General features: G+C 48.5%; 1 protein-coding gene across 1 annotated transcript in view; it reads left to right on the top strand.

Annotated features, from left to right (window-relative positions):
* The window catches only part of ITPR1 (inositol 1,4,5-trisphosphate receptor type 1), a 183610-nt gene that overhangs the window by 128118 nt on the left and 32341 nt on the right, over positions 1 to 23151 (top strand). The window contains 8 exon segments of the mRNA XM_035901402.1: positions 5488 to 5668; positions 6490 to 6743; positions 12359 to 12559; positions 15118 to 15228; positions 16527 to 16622; positions 17393 to 17515; positions 18497 to 18601; positions 19452 to 19644. Of these exon segments, the coding sequence (XP_035757295.1) occupies positions 5488 to 5668; positions 6490 to 6743; positions 12359 to 12559; positions 15118 to 15228; positions 16527 to 16622; positions 17393 to 17515; positions 18497 to 18601; positions 19452 to 19644 (1264 nt within the window).

The raw sequence follows: 23151 nt of genomic DNA, 5'->3' as shown, positions 1-23151 counted from the left end.
GGGGGCTGTGGAGTCTCCTTCTCTGGAGATATCCAAAGCCCACCTGGATGAAGTCCTGTGTAGCATGCTCTAGGAGAACCTGCTTGAGCAGGGGGGTTGGACTGGGTGATCTCCTGAGGTCCCTTCCAACCCTTGCCATTCTGGGATTCTGTGATTCCAAAGGCGAGAGCTGGAAATAAGCCGCCTTCTGCTGGTTGCTTTGTTTCCCGTTTCCCAATCCTACACTGGGCACAGACTCAGCCGTACTTAAACAAACTTTTTGCAGATTAGTTAAATTTACAGTGGAGTCGTTAGCTGGGTCTGCGCGCGGTGCACGAAGGTGTCAGCCTGCTGCATTTCACGGCTTTGCTCGCCAAAGAGCAGATGTCAGCTCTGCTGCTTAAAGAAAAACCAGTTTGGCACCGATAGCTGGTACGTGGGGCACGGAGGGGAGCGTTGGGACACGCCGTGGGGTTATCCCGCCTCCCGAACCCCGCTCCCCCGAGCTGCTGGGTAGTTAGCGGAGCTCCTCCTCCCCTCATTGCTGGAAATCACCTATATCCCGGGTCAAACATCTGGGAAGGCAGGAAGGGAGGAGAGCTGGAGTGGTACTGCTAGGGAATGTGCCTCTTCTTCTTTGCTGATTTTTTTGTTTTATTTTTTTAAATGTGGTTCTAGAACCCAGATTGTTAATGATCTGCAGTGTTTAAGAATGTGCCAAAAAATAACCACCACAGAAAATTATATGAATTCTGAATAAAATGCCAGCGACCAAAAATAGTATTTTCAGTTTAGCAAAAAAGGTAGGTAAACATCTAACAGTGTGTGTAAATAATCTGAAGGGGAGGGGATTCCAAGTTCCCGGGAATAGCTACAGAAAAGACATAAACTTAAAAAAAATTTTTAAATTGTGGCTGGGAGTTAGTGACACAAAAAGGAGCTTGGTCACGTTTCTAACAGGTTAATAAACTACCGGAGCAGGCTACAGGCAGAGACAGTTCATCAGGTCCGGTGCCTCCCAAGGAAAGCTAGGCTGCTTTTCTCGAAAAGATGCATTACTTCAACGCAACTTTGGGCTCGGTTAATGAGCGAGAGCGAAGGGCTGATGGTGCTCAGAGGTGGGCCAGGCTGGAGCTGATCAGCGCGCTGCAATTCAAACGTGGCCTTGGCTTTATTTGCTAGCGAGAGCGGTCACTTGCTTTGCAGCTTTTCTTCTGCGAGATGATTTGCGTGGACCAGGCAAATGGAGTCGTATGTGGTACGGTAATGGTAGTTACTTCGCGTCCTCCTTCGGCTCAGAGGCGGCACGCTGGAGGGTGGAGGAGCCAGAGGGATGTGCGTGAGGACTCTGGTTGGATTTCTTTCGGAGCAGAGTTGGGCAATGGAGAGGAGAAGGAAGGAGAAGTTACCGCACAGGTTTCCTGGTACCTGGTGCTGTGAATTGGTTTACTCCGTGGCATTTTAACGGGCCGCTTTGGGTATAAGGAGGAGGAATCGGTGCCGCTGCCTTTGCGGATGTGCAATGCGTGTGCTGGGTTCTTCTCCTTCCACCCCTTTGAAACAAATACAGGCTCATGGTCATGCTCGCTGTATTGTATGCCTGTAAAAGAGGCGGCGTACTGCTGCTCGCCTCGTGCTTCCTACCTGCGTGGAAACCGCGCACCACAAAAATATATATTTATTCTCCATTCCCCTGCAGGACGTTGAACTTGCAAAGGTTTACGCAAGAAGATTTTTCCCCTTGTGTTTCTTAATAAAGCTCTTTCCATTGCCCCAAGTTAGTCTTGAATGAGTTTGTGTAGGTGGTGGTCGCTCGGTCTTTAAAAATGATTGAGAACTCGTTGCGTGACGCCCTCGCGCCTGGTGAGCGTAGCGATCCCGTTAGGAGCTTGGGCATGTCACATGCAGGTGGGTTTGAGTTTCTTCTATTCTGTGGCTGTGTAGTTAACTGCAGTCACGTTCTCGCCGAGGTTCCGGCGTCAGAGGGGAGTCTTGCTTCGCTTAGCGGGCTGGTTGCAGCGCTCGGGGGACGCGGTGCGTTTCCTTGAGGTGTGTGTGCTGGCAAAGCTGATTGCTGAATCCGGCATTCATAAAGCAAACCTCCTGATCTGTGGCATGTGATGTCTCTTGTTTAATGGCAAAGGCTCTTAGCAGCCGTTAACAAGACACAGTGGAAATGAAATACAGCTTCGTACTGCAGGATTTTAGCACTCTGCACGAGGAGGCCGCCTGGTCCGCTGCCAGTGTCTCGAGCACGGGATGAAGCTCGTGTCTTCATTTGCCTTTCAGGGAGCTCTTCCTCTGGTATCTCATACTGGGACAACCAGACCAGCCCACGTACTGGTGTGTTATGGGTCACGGCGCCCTGCCCTGCCCTGCCGCGGGTTTCTAGGAGATGACAAGTGCCGGCTTAGTGGGGGCTGAGTCGTCAGGGTCCGTCCGGGAGGTGAGGAGCCAGCATGGGCTTCTCCGCCCCAGCATGCCGAGGGCAGGGCCCTCTCTTGTTGACAAGATGCTTGGCTTTTGGGTTTGCATCGCTTTCGTTAGGGGGCCCTCAAAGGAACGACTGATGCCAGGTGCTCCCGCGCCGGTCCTACGTTAAAAGTGCTGTTCCTCAGAAACCCGTACGAGCGGAGGTTTGCTCTTTCAGCGGTCTTGCTTGCGGCTGTGCGACGTCTCTGCGCAAGCCGGGACCCCGGCATGTGGTAGGCTAAAATGGCCACTCCCTTTCCTTTTTTAAAAAGGAGATTTTTCCAGTTTTTGTTTTGTGGCTTTATCTGTAAATAAATTCTGGGATTTCTGTCATAATTACCACCACCAATTACCTGCTCAAGCGCGACTTGCAAGATCACACCTCTTAAAATACACTGCCTTTGATAGCTGGCATGCGGTTGATTCGTATGTGTGAAGGTGTTAGGCATCCTGACCCAAACTGAAACAATCATTTTGTGACACCCGTTGAGCGTATGCGTGGCACGCGCGAGAAAGCCTTACTGGAAATGTTCGTTTCATTTGGGTTTTTTCTCTGAAATGCAATGGAAAGTCAGTTAAGAAGCTCGAAGAGACGACAAAACCCAAGCCTGTCAGCAAGGAACAATTACTCACGTACAAGGTATTTCTTCAGCGTGGTTCATTAAAAAAAGCTTTTCCTTCACTGCTGCTTCATCACAGGGAAACTCCTCCCATGTAGGCCCTCGAGACCGGCCACCAGCTGACCACCATCACCTGCCTGGCAAGCAGATCGCGTTATTTTTCAGGAATCGGTTGCCCTTTCTAGAACCTGTAGTTTGTGCTGCTCCCTCTGTAAAACGCTGTTATTGGTTTGCTCATTGTGCAATGCTGGTAGCGTAAAATTTTCAAGATGCAACCTAGATGCAAACTCTTCCTCTGTCTGCGCTTGAGCGACCAAGTAGGAGACCATGCTTCAAATGGGTGGCTGCCTAAATAACCCGCCCCTGGGTTTGGTACTGGTCAGCAGCACCAGGAAACAAGGTTAATGTGTCTTTTCTCTAGGATTGTAAGTTGGCGGTCTTCTGTCCACTAAGTCTGGTCAGGGCAAAGAACCAGTTCAGAATTAAAAAAAAAAAAACAAAAAAAACCTGGGTAAGTAAACTGTCATTCAGACAAAGGATTATAGAATCAAGGAATGGTTTGGGTGGGAAGGGACCCCCAGAGGTCACCCAGCCCAACCCCCCCGCAGGAGCAGGGACACCTTGAACCACATCAGGTTGCTCACAGCCCCATCCAACCTGGCCTGGAATTTTCCCAGGGATGGGGCCTCCCCCCCCTCTCGGGGCAACCCCTGCCAGGGTTTCACCCCCCTCACTCAGGCTGAACACCCCCAACTCTCCCAGCCTGGCCTCAGAGCAGAGGGGCTCCAGCCCTCGGAGCATTTTAGTAGCCCTCCTCTGGCCCCGCTCCAACAGGTCCATGTCCTCCTGGTGCTGAGGGCTCCCAAGCTGGACACAAAGGATGTTTCTGTTTGGGTATGTTTTATGAGAAAACCTGAAAACTCTTGATGTAAAGAATTGGATGAGAGAATAATTCTGCAAATACTATTAAACGCATTGGGCACCCAAATTGTCTCTTGGGTCACGTCCCAGGGCCCAGCACAGTTTCCCTTGTGGCGACGTTTGGTAGCAGGCACCTCTTGCAGTGCCCTGTTCCTCTGGACTGTTCGAATGGATGTTGGGAGAAGGCACCAGTGTGGCTGGCTTTGTGGACGTGTCGAGCCCGTGCTGGGTTCTCCTCCTTTCCCTCCTCGCTCTTAATCGCTAGAAGAACAAACGAACTCTTCTGAGAGTTCAGCTGAGATGCTCTGGGCAGGTAGGAGGTTTCGCAATGGTGGGAGGGATATCTCACGTGAATATTGACCAACTTCTTTAAATAGGAGTGCGGCTCCTCTGCCTGTAATCAAAGACCAAACTTTATTAGTGTTTCAAAGTCATTCAGCGCTGTTCTGACTGCAGCTGCCTGGGAGTGATCAAAGGCAGGCGTAGCGGAGACGGCCCCGTGTGCTCCGCTTTGCAGGAAAGCAGGCAGGATATATTGCTATTCCCATTTTAATTTGTTTTTTCAATAAATCAGGCTTCATTCCTATTCATCATGTAAAGCTGTTGGATGGTGAGCCGCTGCAGAATGCTAACTAATTTCATAATAACTCTGCATAAGGTGACCCACTTACGAGTTCATCCTTCAGTCGCGCTTAAGCTCTGGTCCTGATTTATGTAACAGCATATTGGTTTCATCAAGAATTGTCTGATCACTCACTGTGGTGGCTCCTTTCTGACCTGTACGTGATTTGTATTCTCCTCAACTTTAGGAAGAACTTTCTGTCTCTATGCGCATATGGGCAGAAGAACATTAATAAACCTTTTTAAAAGCAGTCAATGCTTTTGAGTTTTTCTGTCATTTAAAGCTATGGTGGAGTAGGAATTAAAAGGAGTTTTAAGGCGTCTGCTGCAGACGGGGCACTGGAAACTTAGCACGACCTGTCCCTCACTGCATTGCCCTGTTTGTGCATTTTGGGACTGTGATCACCATCGACTATTGCATGTTACAAGTCACGGTCCCTCTGGTCTGAGGGTGGGAAGGCAGGACAGTTCTTTTCCCCTCTGTATTTTGCTCGTACTCTTTTTGTTTCTGAACTGAGAATCAAATTCTAGATAATGCCGTTGTCCTTACCTTCCCTTAATTCATGGTATTTACCTTAATTCTGGTGTTGAGAGGGAAGCGTGCTGCCTAAATGTATTAGGACTAGCGTGATTTATTGCACTTGCTTTTCTTTAAAAAAAACATTTGGAAGTTGTTAATAAGGGAGTTAACCTAGCTGAGGCGCTTGGGCTTCCTTAACAATAAAGGATGAGTTTCCATTGCTCTAGGTTTCGCTTTACTGAAAACTAATTAACCTCCCACTCCTTCAGGGTACCACGCAGTGCGGAGAGGTGAAATGATCTGTATTCAAACCCGCGCATGAAGGTATAGATCCCGTTCCATTTTCTCTTGTAGCATTCATTCTTCTGCCGGCTGACGGAAGATAAGAAATCGGAAAAGTTCTTTAAGGTGTTTTACGATCGCATGAAAGTGGCACAGCAAGAAATCAAGGCTACTGTCACAGTCAATACGAGTGACTTGGGAAATAAAAAGAAAGATGAAGAGTCAGACCGAGATGTGCCGAGCAGGAAAAGAGGTAATCCCCAGCTGTTCCCTTTCTGAAGCGACAAGGGAATAAAACGCTGCGTTCTGAACTCGTTCCAGTTGGCGCAATAGTGCTCTGATCTCTGATCCCACAGAGCAAAGTTCAGAGATCAGTGGTGCCCTGGCTCGGGACTGCAAGAGCTTCATCCCCTCTTCATCCATTTGTGGGACTGTGCTATTGAAATAGTGAAAAGCATTTCCGAGATGAGACTCTGCTGCCTTGTCTGTCATGACAAGCTGCCCAAATCTGAGCTGTAGTAACGACCCTGGACTGTGGGTTGTGGTCAGTGCCTTCTCTAACAATAACTGGGGAGATCCTAATGTTCTTCTATAGCAGGTCCTTTTATTGTAACTCCCGATAGCGCTAGAGGTGTGTGCCCTAACCAGTTAATACCAAAGTCACAGAATCCCAGCATGGCAGGGGTTGGAAGGGACCTCGGGAGATCACCCACTCCAACCCCCCTGCTCAAGCAGGTTCTCCTAGAGCATGACGCACAGGACTTTATCCAGGTGGGGGCTGAATATCTCCAGAGAAGGAGACTCCGCAGCCCCCCTGGGCAGCCTGTGCCAGGGTTCTGTCACCCAATTTGTGACTTTTGTGTGGTTCGCCTAAAAGGTGCGAAGGGAGTGACGCGATACCCTTCTGACCTCGAGACCCTCGCATCACACTAAACGTACTTACCAAAAGAGCCGATGATGAGTAGCTGGCCTGCGTGTGAAACTGTGATGGGAAATGTGTGAACAGATTGTTCTGGTCCCCTTTATTCAGTTTGCCCTAGGAAGATCTGGTTTTGTGGGTTTTTTTTTTTCTAGTGAGAGAGCCTATGACGCAAATCACCGAGGAGGTCCGGGATCAGTTGCTGGAGGCCTCTGCAGCTACGAGGAAGGCTTACAACACTTACCGGCGGGAGGCCGATCCTGATGACCATTATTCAGCAGCAGAAGGAGCGCAGTCTGCAGCAGACAAGACCAAGGATGACTTGGAGATGAGCGCCGTGATCTCAATAATGCAGCCCATCCTCCGGTTCTTGCAGCTGCTCTGTGAAAACCACAACCGGGATTTGCAGGTACAGCAGGCGGGCTCGTGTCCCCTCGGGCGGTCCCTGCTGTCGCATCGGTCTCACTAATCCCATGCCTTTGTAAATTGATGTGTGGCTGACTGTTTTCTTTGGCCTTGAAGAGAATCCAAAAAAAAAAGTATTTTTATACCTTGCTGGATAAATACAGGGAAGTCCAGTCTTTTCAATGTATATACAAGGTAGTGGGATCAACGCTTGCTGTGGCTTTTTAAAAGTATATATGTAAAGCAAGCAAGTGTTCTGCTGGGAAGTTACTGATCTACTTTTGAGAGGGGAAGGGAAGAAGAAAAAAAAAAAAAGTCCTGTAGGAAAATAAAGAGAGCATTGGGACTTTGGTTCCAGCAGCCCTCACCTGTCCTTACTTTCCAGTGAACAGCTTCTCATGGGTGTCCATGGATCTGTGCATGTGCATAGAGTTGAGCACATGGGGATGGTGTTGGGAAAGCCTCAGCTGGAGTTGAATCTGCTAAGAGGCACGAAGGGCAACAAGAAAGGTTTCTAGGTTGTAGCCACAGCAGAAGGAGCCCAGGGAGAGAGTGGGTCTGCTGCTGAATGGGGCAGAGGCCCTGGTGATAAAGGACATGGAGGTGGCCAAGGTGCTCAATGCCACCTTCACCTTGTTCTTACTGATAAAACTGGTCCATGTAAACCCTAGGTCCCCAAGACCAGGGAGGAGGTCTGGAGCAAGGCAAGACTTACCCTTGGCAGAGGAGAATTGGGTTAGGAAACACTCAAACAAGCTGGCCGTGCACAAGTCCACGGTGCCTGGCGGGATGCCCCAGGTCCCCTGTAGAGTGCTGGGTCCAGTCCTGGGCTCCTGAGCCCCAGCAGGGAGCCCCAAAGGTGACTGAAGGGTCTGGAGCATCTGGTGGGCTGGGGGAGGTCAGGCTGGAGAGGAGAAGGCTCGGGAGGTCTCACCCGTGTGCGTAAATACCTGATGGGGGATCTGAAGAGGAGGGAGCCAGGCTCTGCTGGGTGGGGAGGGCGAGAGGGGTTGCACGAGGCAGATTCCAAAGGTCCCTGCCAACCTCAGCTGTCCCGCGATGCCCTGGGACGTGTTTGTACCATTCTGAATAGCGAGCCCAGGGCTCGTACGTTAGTAATCTCATCTCGCGCGTGCCTCCGCAGGAGATAAGGTTTTTGCTTACAAATGGACTGCAATTAACGTGATTTTTGTTCAGCGCAGCCACTGCTGCTGGATTAGAATTGAACGCAAGCGAGGAGCTAGTGAGACGCGGCACAATGTACTAAATGCCCTCATAAAGGAGGAATAATTGCCGTGATTGCGTATTGTTGCGCGGCACGCCAGCAGTGTAGGACCCTGCGTGAGTGCTTTTCAGACCTGCCAAATCACTTCCGCTGAACTCGAACGCCCCGCTGCTGGCAATATGTGAAATCAAATCTGTATGGTAATGTTCCTGTGCTCCGAACGTGTAATTCTTCTAGCGTTTCGTAGGTGCCGGGGTTACATACATCAGGGTTTCTCCTAATTTTTTCAAAAAACTATTTGATCTTTGTTTTGTCAAACAATTTGCATGCCGGTAGCGATGTCGGAGACAAGTAGGACGGCAGTTTTGTGTGGCAGTAGTCCAAACCGCACGCACATGATCCTCTGCTGCTGTCTTTGGCTAAGCACTGGAAGCTATAGGAGCAAAATTGAATTCAAGCCAAAGCAGAGACTTGGCCTGAGCTGTGCACCATCCTGAACAATTAAATTCCCCAAACAGCAGGTAGGTGCATTCAGCTCTGGGAGAAAAAGGTATTAAAATTTAAAAAAAAAAAAAAAAAAAGTGAGAGGAACAATTTTTCAAATCCAGCCCTCTTGCTGCTTGCCTGCCTTGGTGCTTGCCTTTCTCCTTCAGCCCTGAAGGGGAGGCTGGAGTGTCTGAACCTTCCAAATCTTTGTGTCTGCAGCTAGTATGTTGTAACTGAACTCCTTATCGATCTTGCCAACGGACTCGCTGCTTCAAGGAATACTTAAGATCTATTCTGGAAGCTGCGTGTCTTCCAAAATTCCATAATTTCGATTTGAATTAGAAGTGAATAGGCATCACCTGCCCAGTGCGGCTGTAGGTTTGTCAAACCAAGTGTTCTACAAGCAGTTAGCAACTGTGAGCAGCCTGGTGGTGTGCAGAAACAGGAAAATGCAAGGCATGGCTCTAAGAGTCGATACGGGCTTTAAAGGAGGAGGAAGTCTTTTGTGCAATGGCTTAGGGAGCTGCGACACCGTGCCTTTTGCATCACTCAGGCGTTCCCTTCGCAGATAAAACTGCTGTTGGTTCCCTGTTGCACACAGTCCCCCTCCAGCTCCCGCCGTGGGTCTGCAGGAGGAGTTGCAGTATCATCCTCAAATTAATGCAAGGACTGGAACAAGCAGGTGGATGCTTAAATGTGTGTCTTGTTACCCCTTCAGGCTGAACGCATCAGGTTTTGCTGTGGGGTACTCTTGCTGTCTCTGTTGCTCAGCACACAGATACTCTGGGGGCTCTTGTTAAACTTGCGTTAGGTCTGACCCTTGATTCTGCGCGAGAGCTCAGCCTCGGAAGCGAAGCTGTCAGGGCTCTGAATTGCTGCAGCCAGGCTGTCGCCTGGTCTGCTTTGGCCAGGCTGCAGCCCCCCCGGTTTCCGCAGGAGGTCTTTCCTGTACCGTCTCTTTTCTGAATGAAGATGTCCCTGTGTGCTACAGGATCAGTCATGAGAACTGAAGCTCGTGACGAGCTGAGCGAAGCATCCAGGGAAGGCTTTGCTGGAAGCAGGAGCTGTGCTGGCTGGGAGCGGGGAGGAGAGGCGTGGGGGTTCCCGGCGGGACAGGGAGCGGAGCCCTCCCGACGGAGTCGGCGCCTGGGCAGGCGGCACCCAGCAGCCATCCGCACAGCAGAGCCTGCGGCTCCTGCCTTGCGCTTAAAAATCCCATCTTTGTGGGAAAAACATAGCACTCCCCATTCTTGTTTTCTTAGCAAGTGAGCTATTTCTGCAAAATAAAAATATTGTAGTAATATGCTAGCCAGCCATGCTCAGATTAAAGGTCTAAGTGAGTAGGTTAAATACCACTTTGTGCAAAAAAAAACAAACGGGTATTGATACAACTGGTAACACTGGATTTGACTATTTCTTTTATTCATAATCCCCGGAGATGTAGCCTAGGTAATGAAGAGTAAAGCTCTGCAGGAGAGCAGGTTGGGAATTTGGCTCGCGGAGCAGCACTGCTGCCGGCAGAGCATGAGCTGCTTGAGCTCGGCCTGGTTTAGGCAAGAAGCGGGTGTGAGGATGAACTTTGTAAGACCAAAGAGCCAGCCCGTGTTCACTGAAAAGTGCCTTGCCTTACCTGATGGCTTGTAAAGAAAAATCCAATCATTTAAAAATACCTCTTTACTAAGACTCTCTTCTTGTTTATGTTCTTCCTTTATGAAGTTTTGCTAATTAGGGATCAAATCTCTGCTAAAACAAAGACTGTCCGCAGAAAACATTTAGGCTTTGGGGGGAATTACCCACTCAAATGGTAGAGCTGTTCCTTCCAAGGATTCTGTGTTCATCCCTGCTTGAACAAACCAAGCTGGTGTGCTGGAAGTACCCAATTTTATTTTTAGCCCTGGTGTTCTCTCTAAAGGGCGCTCTGCTTTAGGCTGCGTGCTGGGAAGCAAAGTCCCCAACACGCCGTAGGGGCATTAAGAACTGGCTGCGGATGCTGCCTTTGCAAGCGTAGCCCTACCGACTCCTGCATCCCAGAAATGGGGAGGACTGGGCTCCCTAAAAAATGGATAGCAGCATGGAGCCAGCTAAGTGTCTCCAGAAGGATGTTCACAAAGGCAGGAGCCTAAGGACTTGCCTGACTTTGAGTGCACTTCATCCATCAGAAAGTATTTCTCTCTCAACTGACTATATAGGATCCTTAAAGGTAGGCAGCATGAATGCTCGCTTCCCCCCTTTTTTCTCAAGATAACACAAGCTGCACGTTTTTGGTATGTTCTAGCTGAATCTGCAACTTCCAGCTCTTCATTCGGAACCCAGGGTCTCACGGACGGTGTCTCAGGTTCATTCCCACTGAAAGTTAGAGGATGGCGTGTTCCATATCGCAGAGTCGTGTTCCCACTCCATAGCCTGGGAGATGCTCTGGATGACAGAAACAGCAAAGCTCGACCTACGCTGGCTGAGACGGCAGCAGACATTCCCCGGGGCAGTTTCTCACAGCACAGCGGGGTCTTGTTTTTGGCAATTCTTTCCTTCCCCTTGTTTAGCCATCTAACATTGTCCTTCTGCCTCCTGTGCCTCGCTCCTCCTCTTGCCTTCATGTTTATTGACTTTGGATCAAGAAGGTAAGGCTGGTATAAACCCAGCTGTAGTCAGAACAAACGCCTTACCGCAGGCGGGGAGCGCTTTGTTTCAGCGCTTTCGGTATTATCCATTATTTTTGCTTTTTTCCTGGAGGGGAAGGCACGAGCTCCGATTTCTGTAGCATCACCCTTTCCTGCATTCTGACAAGTTAATCAAAAGTCAGGATACTAAATGAGCCATCAGTTGAAATGTGCTGAATCACTGTCACCTTTAGTCTGCGTTCGTAGACAGCATTTTCCTTTTTTAGCTTAGCCTTCAGTTGAATCTGGCAATTTCTCAGCCTGTTTGCCTTAAAAGACTTATTAGTCTGACGCAGGCACTCGAGGCAACCCGGTAACGGTGCTTCTCTGCAGGAAAGACCTTGCAGCTTCCCTTGTCCCATGCATCTTGTTCGTCTGGGGTTTTTTTTCGCGTTTGCAGTGTTTTGTAACCTGCTAGAAGGAAGCTAGGCAGGAGTTTTCCCGCTGAAACTTGGTGGAAGAGTAGGCGGTAGCGGCTCTCCATTTTTGCAGCACGCTGCTGGAATTGCACCAGCAGACAGCGTCCGGGCCGCTGGGAAATGGTTTTTCATTAATTGTCCTTCTTTGGTTTGGTTGAGTTTGGGTGGGGTTTTTTTGTTTGGAATACAGGAGAGAGGAAACATGTTTCATCCATGCTGCTAAATCTGGCATTTCATTAGAGGAGCTGCTCCTAATCAGCAGCTTCAAGCAGGGATTACAATAATTATGTGGGAAGAAATGCAATTGAGAGAATTGCATTTCGAGGCGCCTTCCTTCCAGGCACGCGGTCAGGTGCCTCCTTGCCGCTTGTGCAGGTGGTGCGGCTGTGAAGCCGGAGCCAGGGAATTGCTGCTTCATCCCCGGAGAAAGTCCTGGGGAGAGAGCGCCGTGAGCGGTGGTTAGCAGGGCCGTGGAGCAGGTCAGCTAGAAGGAAAGCGTCCCGGCGCGGGAGAGCTTTCGGATCCACAGCGAATGGCCTGTTCCATGTTGGGTTTCAGTGCTCTAATGGCTGCACTCTGTTTATTGCTGCTTGTCTTCTCTAAAATTGAAGCCAAGGAGCTGCTCGCGGGAGCAGCGCGTTGAGGGCGAGCCCTGAAAGAGGCTTAAATTGCTTGTCCGGGTTCCAGTGAATTGGAGCAATATACCATGCGCCATAATTGAGGGTTGATGATCTTAATAAAATGTTACGATATCCAAAAGTCAGTTTGTATGTTTTGTTTTCTTTTTTTTTTTTTTCCTTCCCCTCTCCCGGCTTTGACGCTTTCCCCACAGAATTTCCTTCGCTGCCAGAACAACAAGACAAACTACAACTTGGTGTGCGAGACGCTGCAGTTTCTGGACTGTATCTGTGGAAGCACAACTGGTGGACTTGGACTTCTTGGTCTGTATATCAATGAGAAAAACGTCGCGCTGATCAACCAGACACTGGAGAGTTTGACCGAGTACTGCCAGGGGCCATGCCACGAGAACCAGGTAATGCCTCCAGAGCTGTGGAAAGCATCGCCCTTTCTCCCTACACCCGCTGCGTGTGCTCTGCTGGGCTTGGGCTCCCACTCCGCCAGACTCGGGTTGGCTTGCAGCGCTGCTCGCTTCACTTGCCTGACAACGGAGTTTGAGTTTTGGGGGGTTTCCCCCTAATAAATGCATAATCATCAACTTCTTTTTCCTCTGAGGAGTTGAACCACTCAAAGCAGTAGAGATTTTTCTGCTTTCCTACGATTGACACTGTTTTATTAGACTTGACAGACAAGGAAGAGAGGGGAATTCTTGTACTTTAAATACTTTGTAGTAAAAATATTGCAAAAACCAAGCTCTCTTGCTTGTTGTAAATGAGGCCAGAAATGTGGCCACCCCAGCCCGATGGGAGGAGGCTGAGCTCCGTAGCTTCACTGATGAAGGTGAGAACCACATTGAGGTTGTTTTCAGACGCGGTCTTGTCTGTAGAGCCAGGTGCATGTGGCTGCCGACCATGTGTGCGCTTGCACGGAGATGTGGTGGTGGTGGTCTAGAGCACAAGTCATATGAGGAGCAGCTGAGGGAACTGGGGGTGTTCAGTCTGGAGAAGAGGAGGCTGAGGAGGCTGAAGGGAGCCCTGATCGCCCTCTACAACTGCCTGAGAGGAGGCTGTAGTGAGGTGGGGGTCGGCCTCTTCTCCCTGGTAACAGATGATGGGATGAGGGGGGAATGGTTTGAAGCTGCGGCAGGGCAGGGTTAGGTTGGACATTAGGAAAAACTTCTTCACCAGAAGGGTTGTCAGGCTCTGGAATGGGCTGCCCAGGGGAGTGGTAGAGTCCTCATCCCTGGAGGGGACTCTACCTTAAAAGAAGGGTAGATGAGGTGCTGAGGGACATGGTTTAGTGGTGGGATGGCAGGGTTAGGTTAAAGGTTGGACTCGATGATCTCAAAGGTCTTTTCCAACCAAAGTGATTCTATGATTCCTGATGAGCGAGGGTTACGTGTTGGTGAGGACCACCAAGAGTCTGCAGGGGGCAAGGCAGCCTCTGTCCGGCTCCCCCCAAACCATACTCACCGTCAGCAGTGCGATCCGCTCCAAGCGGGAATAACGGTTCTAAAGCAAGCACGGTGGTTTAAGTAACCACGTTACAGGGAAGGAGTAACTGAGTAATGCCCGTAATCCTATGGGATAAAGCAGTTACTGACCCACAGCTGGACTCGGTCTGCCCTGTGCCTCGAGGGCTGAATGATTAGCAAGGAATATGGGAAGATGCTTTCTTTGGATGACCAGGAGTTTTTAGGTGCTCAAGAATTATGGTTTGCTCCAGTGGGACGGGGCAGCGGGCAGGGGCAGCTGTGCTGCTCGGCCATGCTCTTCCACTTCACCGGCCCACGGGCTGTACAGCTGCATTTTAGAGCAGCATCGCCAATTAACGATCATCTTAAAGGTCTTTTCCAACCTAAAGGATTCTATGATTAGTCAGGCCCATTTCTTCTGCCTTTTGGTCTAAATACAACTCTCGCTGTAACTGTTCCAACGAGTCAAGTGAAGTCTGAAAGTCTGGAGTAAGCCACACTAAAGCGATAGCTACCCCAAAATAGTTTTCCAAACTGCTCTTTGGCATCGACTCAACAAATAACATGTGCTCTGTCTGTGTGTTAGAGAACACTTCTCCCGTTGGGCTGGCACGACTTGGTAAGTCCTGTATTCCAGGGTGGGTGTCGCCATCCCAGCAAGCAAGCCTCTGCGCTTACAGACATGGATACCTGCTTATTTTCTCCATTTGAACCATAGTGTGGTATGGGAAGGCTGGAATATGACTTTCTTTGAAAAGTCTTCATGAATATCTGGCCTTTGGAGTGCCTTTTCTTTGTGCGCTCCAATGTAATGAAGAGCGAAGCTAAACGAAGCGTAGCAGGGGTGACCAATGTTCAGATGAAATCGCATCTACGCGAGAGGACGCACGAGGCTGTACACAACAGTTCATAACTGATCTGTTACACGGATCGGGTGGAATCACAACCCTTAGGTAGAGGTATGGATCTTCGCAGTGGAGCTGGATGACAGCAGGGCTCTGGATTTTGAAGCCAGCAAGCTACTGTTGGTTTGTCTATTTTAGTTACAGACCAGTGTCAAAGCAGGGTTAAAGGGTAAGCAAGAAGGTTACAGAAATTCATGTTCTTTGGTTAGAAGGGACCAAAGTAGGTGTTGACTGATACATCTAAAAAAAAGAAAACTCTCCCTAATCTTAGTAAAACAGTGTTCTTCCTTAGCTATGTGTTCAGCCCGTACGCTTTGGCATGCAAAGGCTTCATTTATCAACTGTGGTGCTTTCTGCTTCCTGAGGCTGGGTGGTTTCGGTAGGACATGCCATGGCTGATGATAGGAAAAGCTTGACACAAAACGCCTTGGGCTTTTGTTATTCCCCTGGCTGGAGTTTTCTGTTCAGTTATCCATCCCAAACAGCTTACAAGGCGATGAAAGAGGTGACTCTTCTGTTCTGGCTGGGTCACCAGCCTAGGCTGCATCTTTCGCGTAGACCATTAGTGAAGTTTGATGATTTTTCTTTGGACAGAACTGCATTGCTACTCATGAGTCCAACGGTATTGACATCATCACAGCATTAATTCTCAATGACATCAACCCTTTGGGAAAGAAGAGGATGGACCTTGTGTTGGAACTGAAGGCAAGTGAATATTTCATGCAATCCATGTTAACAGTAAGAAGAAACACAATTTTATTGTTGGAATTATGTGTTTACTCTATCCCAGTATTCGTAAGCGCCAAAAAATTATATGCATCGGCAAGCTGGAGACAGTGCCCAAAGTTTGTTTGTCACAGGTATTTCATCTATTAAACGATAACACGGAGGCAGTGGTTGGGTGATGGGGGGCGGGAGGGTGCAGGCAGTCAAGACATGCCGAGGAATCCTAAAACAATGTCCTGTTAAAAATTTGGAGCCGGTGAAAGCTTCTCTGTCGTTGGTGAGCTTTTACATCTACAGTAGAAGTCAAATTCCTCATGCTACATCTAGCTTCCTAATACTTTATTGCTGTTGTTTAATCAGTCGATGTTTAATCATCAAGAATTTCTTAGGGCTGTTCATACTAATGCTGCAATAATTAGCCCTGGTGCTGGTTTCTGAATGCACTAGCAGGTTGTCTTCTAGCAACTGTAGTCACAGAGCCCTCCTGTTTCAGCATATGTTTTAGAAATATTTCCTTTCTGACTTGTTGTCCTGTCTTATAGTGCAACGTCTAGTTGCTTTCCGTTGCCGACTCACACCATTATTATGGGTAATGTGAGGGTTTTATTATTCTAAATAAAAAATGCTTTTAGACTCAATTAGTATTATACTTCAAAATTAAATACTTTTATTGGTTTTTCTTGTCAGTCGTGATGGATTTTAATCTTAATTGTTCGTATTAAAGTAGTCTGGTGCCTTGTGGTAGTTTCCCATTTCCTCCCTCTATCTCTTGGCATGAGCAGGTCGCAGAATAATGTTCAGTTAAAAGCAACGAAGCACGTCTGTGTCTTCAGCCTTGGCTGTCCTTTGATTTAATCAACAGTATCTTGAGTAATGCTGAGCTGCACCATTTTGGAGTCAAGAGCTTGGAGCAACGCTGCAGTATCTTTGAAACAAAACAAAATAATGCAGGCTTGAAACCTCAGCATTTCAGAAATCTGAACCTTAACTTGGGTTAATTTGATGGCCCCCAATAAGTAGGGTTTGGGAAATAAACTGGTAAAGAATAGAGCTAAGCTGTATGTCTCAGTAATGAGAGGAGGGCGTGCTCGGCGAGGTGGGGCTGGAGGAGTCCTGCAGAAGGCTGGCTGGGAGGCTCTGCCTTGTCCGCGGCTTGTATTTGTAGAAACCAGGTATCTCAAGCCCTTCTGGGCAGCAGGGATGGCCGTGCTCAAGTTGGGTACCCTCAGTTTTTGACTCCTGGCAGTGATTGGTGTTGTGTTCTTCCCTCCCGTCAGAACAACGCTTCAAAACTGCTCTTGGCGATCATGGAGAGTAGGCATGACAGCGAGAACGCAGAGAGGATCCTCTACAACATGAGGCCCAAAGAGCTGGTGAGTCCCTGGATCACTCCGAAACTCCCAACTCCTTCCATGCCAGGTAGAACAGCGCTGGGGGGACTGGGGTGGCCGCATCTGCTCCAGGCGTGCTGCAAGAGATCTGTGCGTGGATCGCTGGCGACTGGAAGACCTTTCAAGGATTTGGTTGAATGAGTTCCATGTCCACAGGGGACAGGTCTGTCTTGTTCCCAGGCAACGCGAGCAGTTAGGGAAGCAGTGCCTAATGCTACGGAGGAGGCATTCAGCATCCTGCGTGAGGCAGGGAGGGAGCATCGTCTGACACTTTGGAATCCACAGGTAGAAGCCATTTGCACAAGACACAGAAACAAAAATTTCTTGTGACTTAAAAGCTGTTCAGTAGACTGCAGCAGGCTTTGGGGCTGGTTAATGTATTAACCAGTGAACAGTGAACATGAAACAGGGCATTCAAAGTACAGCTGAACACCATTGGCTTGTCTTGGTGCACGTAGGTACGGCGGGGGCTGGGGGTCAGAACGTGATGCACCGTGTCGCGAGGGCGGCCCAGAATATGTTACCTAGAGGGGAACATGAAGTTCAGCTGCTTGTGTTGATGAGCTGGGCTGAAAGTGCTGAGTCCAGGTCTCCTGTTTTATCCTGGATGTAGAGAAGCCCACTGACCTTCCTCTTGAATGCACATGCTCCGCTCCCTTTTGCTTCTGTAAGAGCGGCAAACGTATACTGGCCTCAGCAGACCAAGCCTCAGCCTGAGCTGTCTCTTCATTGGCCTCTGTCTGTCTTTCTAGGTGGAAGTGATAAAGAAGGCTTATCTGCAAGGAGAAGTAGAATTTGAGGATGGAGAGAATGGGGAAGATCTTGCAGCGTCTCCGAGGAATGTGGGACACAACATTTACATATTAGCTCATCAGGTAGAATTTCACCTACGGCTTTTGTAGCACCCAGTGTCACAAACTGTGAATAGCAACAGGTCTGCTTTTCCCTGAACTTGTTTTCATGGCTCACCTCTGAGGCAAACTCGCTGCACCTCCTCTTTTTATCAGAGCAAGCTCCAACCCTTAAAGAATCAGAAGAGAAGATTCTGTAATATAAGAAATTTTTGGGAGCTTTCTTCTATAATGGGAAGGAGGCAGGCTCTTGACCAAGTTTCTGAAGACACATGATTGGAGTTCTTGGCAGTACTGGGGAGCAATGTGTTATTTTTCAGCTGTATCAAAGGTTACTTTATACTCCCAACAAAGTTCTACTCACGGGTCACTTAAATCGTAAGCAGAAATCTCACTCTGCTTTTATGGCTCTTGCCACATTCTCTCTCTGTTGGAGCCAGTCGGGTTCGCTGTATTGATGCAGCGTGGTGGTTGGAAGGTAGAAGACCAAGGGGTGGGGAATCTATCCAGATCTGCTTAAGATATTGATGCTACAGGTATCACTCCATTAGAGACTTCTTGGTCCTTCAGCATCTGAGAAGAACAACTGTCATTATGCTGTAAAACGAATCTAGAGCATCCAGAAGCATTTTTGGAGCTGTGCTCTGTGCATCTGCTTTTCAATTGATGCAAATTTTCTCTTCCTTTGAATTAGGGTGGGTGTAGAAGGATAGACCGAATGTGAATGTTCAAAAAGTTTCCCAAGTCAGGCACAGGGTGGGAGAGGATGGGTAAAAGGAGGAGTACAACACGGATATTAAAAAAATACATATTTGAATCATTCTGACTTGCTCCCAAAATAGAGCTGCGGGGTGTCTGGTTGGAATAGAACAAGCCTTCTGTCAACTTTGCCCTTTCTTAGCAGCTGACTCTGTACTATTTCTTTTTTTATGCCAAAAATCAGAAATTTAATATCAGAGAGAGACATCTGGTGTCTCCCACTCCCTTTGCATTCCTTTATTTTAGTTGGCTCGTCATAACAAAGAGCTGCAGAACATGCTGAAGCCGGGAGGTCAGATAGAGGGAGACGAGGCGCTGGAGTTCTATGCCAAGCACACGGCACAGATTGAGGTAAAGGGAAACCGGTGGCTGCCGGGAGGTGTGGGGGGACGTGATCTGCCGCGGAACCTGCCGCTTGGGAGAGAGACGGCGGGGCTACGCACCGGTTCCCTCCTGCGTGATGTTTTGATTGAGCTGACTACCTGTGTGTGGACTGTCATCTTTGACATGAGAATAGATGTGTGCTTTTTTTTTTTTTTTTTTTTTTATTTTTTGACAGCCGCTGGGGGGGGAGCTATTTTTGAGCTGTCATGTGTGGGCTTTAAGACGGAGCTGAGCAGAGAGCTCTGTTGGCAGGAGGAAGTGTAACTTCGCTTCTGTTACATTTTGGCCGGTACTATTGCTGAATCCACACAGTTAGCGATAGCTTTTGCCATTCTCTCTCTATTAAAGTGACATTTTGGCCCGATGCACAATCTAAGATGCTTTTTAAAAGTAAAGCTTGCACAAACATGGGGAGTTCACAAGACTCTCCAATAAGCACTGTAAATACCACTTTTATTCCTCGCACTTGCCTGGGCGACGTGTGGCTAAAACTTGCTCAGGTTGTTGAATTGGGCGACCAGATTGCTCTGAAATTCAGCACAGCTTTGGTGCAGGATTCACCGGGCCCCTTGGAAATCCCAGCTAAGTATTGCCAGGATGAGACCACAGCACAGAAATTATCAGTCTTGGAGCTAAATGCAGGCCTGCTTTGAAAGGTAAATTAAGTGAGGTCTCTACCAAGCTGCTGTTCTACAAAAACGTGGCCAAGCTTCTACACATAGCTGGTTTGAAAGGGAGGGGAGGGGAAAAAAGCAGACAGACTAAGAAATAAAAGCATGTAATAATTAGGAAGAACTCTAATGAGGCTGCTGTTCAGATTGTCAGGTCGGACCGTACCATGGAGCAAATAGTCTTCCCCGTGCCCAGTATCTGTGAATTCCTCACGAAGGAGTCCAAGCTGCGGATATATTACACCACAGAGAGGGATGAGCAAGGCAGCAAGATCAATGACTTCTTCATGAAATCAGAAGACCTCTTTAATGAGATGAACTGGCAAAAGAAACTGCGAGGTAGGTTGCTGTTGGCAGTGGGGTTGTGTGGAGCATTACCAGCAGAGCGCTGAGGTCAGGTTTTCGGAGTTTGAAACGTTGACTCGGTAGCAGATGGTTCCCCAGTGTGGCAGCAACCTTGATAATTGTTTGAAAGAGTCTGCTCCTCTGCACGATGGCAATATGTCGGAATGAAGTCAAGCTTAATGCGGGAGCAATATGGACCAACTGGAGGGGATCCAGGGGAGAGCGGTAAGAAGGATCACAGGTCGTCTTTTTTAAGATCCAACAGGAAGGAACACATTTGTGGAGGCTTAGCTTAAATGAGAAGGCGTTTGGTGGCAGGGAGAATGGAGAGGGCACAGCTGAAGCAAGCAGTGGTCTGGCCCTCCTTCCCCGCGCTGGATACGTGCATCGCAAGGCTGGGTAATGCAGCACGGGCTTACGGCATCTCCAGCCATGGAGGTGGTTAAGAACAGGTCGAACATGTATTTTCCAGTAATGGTAAAAGCAGAATTCACCCTTCCTTTGGGCAAGGAAGAGACTGGCAGAGGTGCCAGCTAAGTCCCCTGCAGCCCTGTGACGCTAAAATATCTGAAAGCAAGCATTTTCAAGCACCGCTTTTCCCTCCGAGGTTCCCACTGGCAACTAGGAAAACTTCTAAAATGATATGTTAATTCATACCGTGCCACCACTTCCCCCAGTAAGCTTTCGAACTCATTTGCTTGAAATTATTTTTAAAAAAGAAAAAAAAAATGAAATCTTGTTTTGCTAAAGGAGAAGCGTTGCATACGAGGCTCAGCTTCAGTGGGCAGCGATGAGTGGTTAGAATTTACCAACAATGTCCCTCTGAAATGTGAGAGATAAAGCAGTTACTTCCTGTTCAAGTCAGCATCCGCCATCTGATAACGCTGCTGTTCCCCGTGCGCGGATGGGCCAAGCTCCAGCTATCAGCGCAGGAGCACAGGCTGGTCCAGAGCCGCCTCCTAGAGCAAACGTGGGAGTGGGCTCCTGCCGTGCGGCTGCGTGCCGCTGCCAGCCGCCGAAACCTGCCTGCCGTGCCAGGCGATCCACACCAGCGTGGTGAGCAAAGGTTTTCCCCTGACCTTGCTCGATCAGCGTTGCATATCACAGGAAAAAATGAGGTGAGAAGGGACCTCTTGACCTTCCTCATTGTGAAAGTTTTTTGTTTGGTTTTTTTTGGTTTGGTTTGGTTTTTTTTTTTTTTTTTTTTTTATAAAATGATTTCCCTTGTTGCAACCCCTGACGGTTGCATTTCGCCTTTTCACTGTGCACCTCCAAGAAGAGCCTGGGCTCTTTCCAGGTTGTTTTTAGGATGCGTATGCACAGTTCACACCAGAGCTGCTGATGTGTTGTGCGTTCGGCAACGGAAACTCAATATTTGCTTCTGAGGTAGGGATGTATGTGTATACATAGATCTTTTAACAGAGGAAAGCAATTGGAATCACATTATTCCACATTATCAAAGTCAGGTACAGATAAGACTGCCTGGAACTTGGTCAGCTCTACTGCAATCTTTTTCATGTGTATGCATACTAAATAGAGTGAAGCTGAACCGTGGATTAGTACCTCCGACAGCGTCAAAATCCCCAGGGAGCTGCTTCCTAAAATGACTTCTAAGAACTCTACGAGAATGTGGGAGCATCTGACATCCTAAAAAAATGGGCAACTCTGACAGTATCTATGTATTCTGTTAGATTTGGTTGTCTGAGTTACTTTCATTGCCTTTGAGGCTATCTCCAGGCAAGCTGCGAAGACATCCATAATTAACAACAGACCACAAATGGATCAAGATCCACCTGCAGCAGCAGAGAATGTTTCTTTTTTTTTCTTTAAGAAACTGGAATCCTTTAGTGCCAAGATTCTGGTCTTGTTGGCCTCTATGTGATACTCGACGTTTATGCAGTTGTTTCTCACATCTTAACTCCAGGTTTGTGCTCTCGAGCCGTGCCTGGCTGGCAGCGCTCTGTGCTGCGCCCGTGTGATACCTCTTACTGTTTATTCCAACCCAAAAAAAACTCCTTTAAAAAGTCTTTGTAAAATCGTAGAATCATAGAATGTTTTGGGTTGGAAGGGACCCCAAGAGGTCATCTAATCCAACCCCCAAAGGTTGACCCATGTACTTCCCCCTTCAGTGCATGCTGCTAGCTCATAATCTGAGCACCCTAATTCTCCCAAGGTCTTGATTAAGAATTCAAAATGAGCCTGCCAAAACTGGGCAGAAGTGCGGCGCAGGGCCGATAGTCTGTGCCCGTCCCCAAACGCAGGTTTAAAGTAAAGCCTGGAACTTTATAATGACCCTTTGTATAACAGTTCCATGCAAATGAGTTCAACCTGCTTACGTATTCTTCCAGTTAAAACGAAATTGAGAACAGAAATACTGTGGAAATCAATGCCTCGTGTATTCGAAACATGCCTGCGTCCCGTTTCGGGGAGGCTTAACATGTGCCTGGCTAATTAGGTGCAATGAAGCCTGTATTCTCACGGTGGCGGGGTACCTTTCTGCAGTCCTTTCCTTTGCATTCAGCCCCTCAATGCATTTGCCTTTTATGTGCATTTCAACTCGCTATAATGAGGCATTGTGTAATTCTTTTAACCCATTTTTTTTTTTTTGCTTGGGATGCTAGAAGAGGTGATTTGCTGAAGACGGGTGGTGGCTACCGTGAGGCTCAGAATTGCTGCCTTCATTAATTTACTCTTCAGCCCCAGAGTTTGCATTTTCATCTTTTCCCTTAATTTCACTGTGAGCTTCTTTCCCTTTCCTTGCTGATATCTGTACACGTTACCTCCTTCCAACAGGGAAAAACACCGGTTCTTTCCCTTTCTCTGAGAGCATTTTTAATAAGATTTTTTTTTTTTGCCACCCTTGATTTCAGCGGGATACGATTTGCTCTACAATAAACCTGCAGGAGCTAAAATCGGGGATTTTGCCTTGATGCAGAGGGAATTACTGTAAGGCAGCTTCTGAGCTGTCCTTGTCATCTTCTGGTCCACGGCCACTTCAGAAAATGAATCCTCCTGCTTTCTGTGCCTCTTGATTCTTGCTGCAGAGATTATTAAAATGAGGAGTCTTTCTGAAAAGTATTTATATGTGGTGTTAAGAATTTAAAGTGCAGCTGTTTTAACCGCACACGTAAGCTCTGTGCAGATGTGCTTGTGTCCTTTGCGCCCTGGGCAGGGGCACGGCCAGCCGAGCCTCAGCTCCCTTGTTATTCTGGGGCTGCGCTGGTCGATCATCAGCTCCAAGTAAAGTTGTCTTATGGACTTGGCAGCCAGTCCTGAGCCAAACGTCGCATTGCTGGAGCGTGTCCAGCGAAGGGCAGTGGAGCTGGGGAGGGGTCTGGAGCCCCAGGGTGCTGGGGAGCGGCTGGGGGAGCTGGGGGGGTTCAGCCTGGAGCAGAGGAGGCTGAGGGGAGCCCTCATCGCTCCCTACAACTGCCTGAGAGGAGGGGGGAGCCGGGGGGGTCGGGCTCTGCTCCCAGGGAAGGGGCGATGGGACGAGGGGCA

This window comes from Egretta garzetta, unplaced genomic scaffold (genome assembly GCF_000687185.1).
Source record: "Egretta garzetta isolate BGI_Z169 unplaced genomic scaffold, ASM68718v1 scaffold228, whole genome shotgun sequence".
NCBI lineage: Eukaryota > Metazoa > Chordata > Aves > Pelecaniformes > Ardeidae > Egretta > Egretta garzetta.
This window is presented reverse-complemented; position numbering and strand designations above follow the sequence as displayed.